The sequence below is a fragment of the Crocodylus siamensis genome, chromosome 3, assembly GCF_052110815.1.
Source record: "Crocodylus siamensis isolate JL-2025a chromosome 3, ASM5211081v1, whole genome shotgun sequence".
NCBI lineage: Eukaryota > Metazoa > Chordata > Crocodylia > Crocodylidae > Crocodylus > Crocodylus siamensis.
This window is the reverse complement of record NC_143397.1, coordinates 11,786,322-11,792,321: the sequence shown is the minus strand read 5'-3', so window position 1 is coordinate 11,792,321 and position 6,000 is coordinate 11,786,322. Positions and strand designations below refer to the sequence as shown.

Sequence of the window (6,000 nt, the reverse complement as noted above, 5' to 3'; positions counted from 1 at the left end):
ATGTATTTTTATGAACAGATGCGCATGTGTTCACACACACATACACACATGCACACAGGCACCTTTTTCTTAAATGATAGGTTGTGACGTCATTAAACAACAAATGCAGGGCCACGAAGTGTGAGAGATTTGAGTACATAGGCCATTGCAATAAGTTCATTTACGCTTAATGTAAATGAATGCCGGAACCTGTCAGAATCAAACGAACCGATCCCAACCAGCCCATGCGTTTTGTTCCTCCTCTGTGCCATAGAATTGAGCATGACAACACCGGAATGAATGCAAGCTGGTTCCTTGACCGTGTGATAGTGACTGACATGAACAGACCTCACCTCCGGTTTTACTTTCCTTGCAACAACTGGCTGAGCAAGGATGAGGGAGACAGACAGTTCACCAGAGATCTGGTCGCCACCCTGAACCCTATGGACATGCCCAAAAGTAAGTGTTTCATGATAAAACGGAGCTACCTGGTTCCTAATCAGTAGAGGACCAAGTCCAACCCAACCCAAGTATGTCTCATCTGAAGAGAAAGCGGTCTCAGTTCTGTGTCTGAATGCGAAATATTTTGAGATGATGGTAGCATTGTATATTAGGATCCCAGCCCATTCTCTGGAACTTGACACCAGTGTGCCAGTGCTTTGTGAAGTACTGTGTATGATATCATTACTCAACTGGTGCCTGTTTTGCAGAGTGTTTTAAGCTAATGATGTTGAAAGGGGGGCAGCAAAGCTTGCAAATCATACGTGTACTTCCGGTGCACAAACCATGTGATGATGCATATCAGTAACGTGAGTGGCGACATGACCCGATATCAAGATGTGAAAGCTGAGCCTGCAAATAAACTTGCATTTCATTTCAGGCAGCTCAATGGTAACAAACTTGAGTTTTCTTACCCACCCCAGGAATATACCAGCTCTGTTAATGATCCAGTTTGGGGCATGTAGAATACAAAGTAGTTGTTCATCATCACACACTGCTTAGAGGGAAGGCAAATTATTTGGGTAGTGTCTGTGTGGGTTGGGAAGGGAATCATGTACTTCTGTTACCTGACATATTTCTTCCGTGGATAATGAGAGGATTTGTTGCATCAGTGCTTTCAATGTGGCTTCTGTGTTGGTTTCCTGATATAAAAAACTGGCATAATTCTTACACTTATCAAGTGTTTTGAGATCCTCTGTTGATAGAGGGTGTATAATGGCAAAGTATTACTGTTAAGATTTTACCTGATCTGTGCTGATGAAGGTAACATTTTTCATGCCATTGTCACGATACTAGTCTCAAATTGTTTTTCTACATTTGTTTTCCTATTAATGAGGTGTCTCTTTCTAAGGCAGTTTTCACGAATACAAGATATAGAAGGTATCATTTAATGCTCTTTTTGGTGTGTGTGTATTAAAAAAATTCACATGAAGCATGAATTGTCATAGGAATGAGGCTACCTCTGGAGGTGCTCAGCCAGAAATCCATCCAACTAGTCCATTGTTGGACGGTTTTACTCTTGTGTATCCCATTTAGCCTGTGACACAGAAGAGTTAATGATACTTTTGAGGGACTGGGGGAAAGTATTATATAATTCACAGCTGTACACTGTCAAAGCTAGGTCCCTCAGTGGGAAAACCCACTGGTCAAATGATTTCTCAGTGGATCCTTTAAATGGCACACCTGCTTTTGAGGTTGGGGTTTTTTTTGGTTCATTTTTAACTGTTATTGCTTCTTTCTGGATGAGTTGATTCAATTTCCTTTGTATTGTATCACACCCTTTTTAGAGACCTGTTTCCCACTATGTGTTGTCTCACACACCCAACAGGGAAAGAAAAAGGTCGTGGCCCAGATCCTCAGCTGCTGTGAATTAACATAGCTTCACTGAAATTACAGAATCAGGGTTGGAAGGAACTTCAAGGGTTTTCTAGTCCAAGCTCCTATACAGATGCAGTAGTCACTATTCTTAAATTAGCTAAGATAGATACTCATTACTTGGCCAACATTGCTTTTCACTGGATAAAGAGGCTGGCCCTATGCCCTTATCATTCTGATGAAGCAGTTGTGAATATGGACTGGCCAATGACATCGTGTTGGCGCTGTAAGTGGAGAAAGAATCATAGGATGATAGAAAACAGAGCCGGCAGGGATCTCACAGGTTCATCTTGTTCATTCCCCTGCTCAAGGCAGGATCATCCATGACTAAACCATCCCAGCCAAGTGTCTGTCCAGCCTGCCTCTGAAAACTTCCAATGCTTGGCCACCCTCCTAATCTCCAGCCTAAGTTTTCCCTGCTGCAGCTTGAGGACAATGTGCCTAGTTCTGTCCCTTACAGCCACAGAGAAAAGCTCATCTCCATCCTCTCTGTAATATCACTTTAGGTATTTCTGAAGACTGTTATCAAATCCCCCTCAGTCTTCTCTTTTCCAGACTAAATAACCATATTTCTTTGAGTCTTTCCTTATAAGTCATGCCTCCCAGGACTGCAGCCTAGCCACTCATTCCCTGGTCTGCATTTGTGCATGCCATTGTTATGTCCCAAGTACAGGACTTTGCGCTTGTCCTCGTTGACTCTCATCTAACTGATTTCAGACAATTTCTCCAGTCTGTCAAGGTCATTGTGGATCCTAGCCCTGCCCTCCAGAGTGTCTGCAGCTCCATGTAGCTCAGTGTCATCTGTAAATTTGCTAAGTGAGTCAGCTAGGGTCAAAGGATCCCAGCAATGTAAGCATCCAAGTGTTTCTTGAATGAGTCCAGAGTAGGTGCCTGCACCACTTCTGGAGGGAGTCTATTCCAGACCTTGGGGGCTTGAACAGTATAGAAATTTTTCCATATGTCCAACCTATAAAAAGTCATGGAGGAGTTTGACCATAAGTTGGTCCTTATTATCCCTTGGGGCGCTCTGGTGAACAGATGTTCCCCCAGATCCTGATGCGCATCCTTTACATACTTACATAATTATAATATTAAACAATACTGGACCCAGGAGAGACAGCTAGAGAACCCCACTTGACATCTGCCAATTAGACATTAAGTAATTGAAAACTGCTTATTAAACATGATGATCCAACCAGTTATTTATCCATCTTACAGCGGTCTAGCCCAGTAGTTCTAAACTTCATTGGACTCAAGGCACCTCTCCATAACATTTATGAATTGAGCAGCACCTAGTTTCAAAACATAATGTATATATTACAGTGCTTACCTACTTGCAGAGGGGTTGGGCAGTGGGGTGGAGGATCATCCAGGTAGGCATAAGCCTGAGACTGCATTTATCTGTTTAGCTTATCTGCTTATCTCCTTACCCTTCACTTATCTGCTCAAACCCCCCAGCACCCTTGCAAGGATCTGATGGCACCTCAGGATGCTGCCCCCAGGTTGAGAGTCATTGATTTAGTTCAGCGGTTCCCAAACTCTGACAGATTGCACACCACCAATTTAAAAAGATGCAGCCTTAAGTACCACCAGCAAATGTTTCACACACATAGGTGACAGACTATGTATTAAAACAACATCAAAACCTTTAGCAATCATAAAACATTGTTTTATCAGTTACGGTAGCCACATAAAACTACTGTAAATTGGAAAAAAGACAGTGTAAACTTACCCATCCGGAGATGCTTTGGGGGATGTCTTCAATGGGTCTTGTGGCAGAAAGCCACCTTGGTTTCTCCCCAAAATCTTTGCCCTGTGACAATGTGATAAAATCTCTGCCCTGTGACAATTTGATTAGAATGGGCCCAGCAGAGGAGACACACTCTTACCCTATCTCTTTAGGTCACCTGAGCTGGCTACAATCCTGAGGGAGGGGGGAAACCTGCTCCCTTTGCCTATGTGACTGGTATCACCTACCTGGGTGAGGGGCATCTACCTGGTGGGCTGAAGTCTGTCCGGCAACTAGTGATGTATTTCAAATTGGTTGGCCGACAGCCAACCGGAGCTGGCCTCCACTGGGCCAGGTGAATGAGGTCACAGGGGCTATATAAGTTAAGACTGCCCGGACGAGGGGGCAGCAGCCATGTGGGGGACTCAGAGGAGCTTTACCATCTGAAACTGGCTCTCTCCCCCAAAACTCACGAGCTAGGAACGGCCTGCCTCCAGAGGGAAACTTCACCTGCCTTTGGAAGATGCTTGTGAGTAAGCTACTCGAGATCTGGGTAGATATCTAGTTGGCAGTAACTCAGATGTGTGATCAAAAGGCTACCTCAGCCAGACTGTTTGCTCTTTAGGATTTCTAGGATATTGCTCAATCTCGTACCCTATTTTCACCCTACCCCTGTAATCAATAAAGTTCTTCTTTGTGACCGGTGTGGGAAACTTATTGAGGGGTGGGTCTAAATTATGCCCAAGAGACCCCTTATGTCTGCAGACTAAGGGAGACCTTCCTTTTTGCCCCCGACTTGGGGAAGTGCCCCAAGTGCCTGTACTGGGTCAAGTACCCGTAGGACTTTAGGCCTGTGTTTTCCCAAGGACACAGGGCCAAGAATGAGTCCCTTCTCGGGGTGGTGGCGGCTACGTTACCCCCAGGCTAGCGGGTGTGCTCCAGGAAGGGGGTCTGCCGGACGTGAGGCGCCCCTAGGGAGGCACTCGGAGCCTGGAGGGTGGTCGGGCGCAGGGAGGTGGGCGGCTTAACCCAGGAGCGCCCCCTACTGGCCTGCCACAGGTCTGACTGCCTAGTCCCACAGTCCACATGTGAGGCAGAGGAACAGAAAAGGCAGCATCTCGGCGTGAAGTGAACTGAGGCACTTGGGGAGCCCTGGACAGCACTGGGAACTCAGGTGGGTCCCATGACCCTCACTCAGACCTGGCACCATCTGCTGTTCCCCTCTCCTTTCCCCACCCCATGTCCAGGGGGAAGACAGCCCCGGCCCTGGTCAATCCCAACATCTGTTCAGCTTCTCCCGGGCTCTGCCCTTTCCCATTTCCTGCAGCTGCCTGTGACATGTAGTATTGGCCCAGCGCAGTGTAGGAAGGTCCCTGCAGGTGCCGCCAGAGACCCCCTATCGTGCACCCCAAATCACTGTGAGACTGACCCGCCCTGGCGGCATGGGGGGGACCACAGAGCTCCTCTTCCCTGAGCCTGTGCAAGACTTGGGGCTGGGAGGTGGTTTGCTGTGGAGCTTCACGGTCTGAAAAACTCCTGGGCTTCAAAATCAGGACCCTTTAACATGTACCACTGATAAGATGTCTGCGTACCACTGGTGGTACGCATACCACATATTGGGAACTGCTGGTCTAGCCTGTATTTTCTTAGCTTCTTGATGAGTTCAAGATTCAAGACCTCAGACCTTGCTAAAGTCAAGTTATATCACATCCACTTGCTCCTTCTCATCTGCAGAACCTGTTGATATATCACAAAAGACAATCAGGTTGGTCAGGCATGACTTATCTTGGTGAGTCCTCACTGGCTGTTCCTGATCCCCTTGTTCTCCACTATGTGCTGTGTGTCTCCTTCACTATCTTTGCTACCAGCTGCACTAGTCATCTGGTAGCTGCCCCTGTTTGTGAAGGCTAAAGTAAAAAAGTAGCTTTTTAATACTGCAGCCTCCTTTGCATCATCCTTAACTTGACTGCCTTCTGCATTTCAAAAGGGACCTGTGGTTTCCCTGGTCCTCTTCTTTTTGACATACTTGTAGAAACCTTTTTCATTGCTTTTTATGTCTGTAGCCAGCTACATCTCAGATTATTCCTTGGCCTTCCTGATTTTCTCCTTGCATGCCCATTCAGTTCTCTTATACTCTACCCTAGTACTGTGACAACATTTCCAGTTTTTATTGGATCCTTGTTTGAGTATCAGTGCACTGAAGAGCTTGCTGTCTAACCAGGCTGGTCAGCTTCCCATTCTTCTGTAGATCAGGATAGCTTACTCCTGGACCCTTAAGAGGGTCTCCTTAAAGTACAGCCAGCTCTTCTGGACTCCTTTTCCCTTCAGACTTGCCTCCCAGCGGATCCTGTCCACTGGGTCCCTGAGTTTGTTAAATTCTGCTTTCCTGAAGTCCTGTGTCCCTCTGTTTTTCTCCT

General features: G+C 46.4%; 1 protein-coding gene across 1 annotated transcript in view; it reads left to right on the top strand.

The window, feature by feature from the left end:
* Positions 1-275: 275 nt before the first annotated feature.
* LOXHD1 (lipoxygenase homology PLAT domains 1) overlaps positions 276-6,000 on the top strand; it is a 190,191-nt gene continuing 184,466 nt past the window's right edge. Inside the window, exon 1 of the mRNA XM_090037209.1 lies at positions 276-438. Coding sequence (XP_089893335.1) covers positions 276-438 — 163 coding nt within the window. The remainder of the gene's footprint in view (positions 439-6,000) is intronic.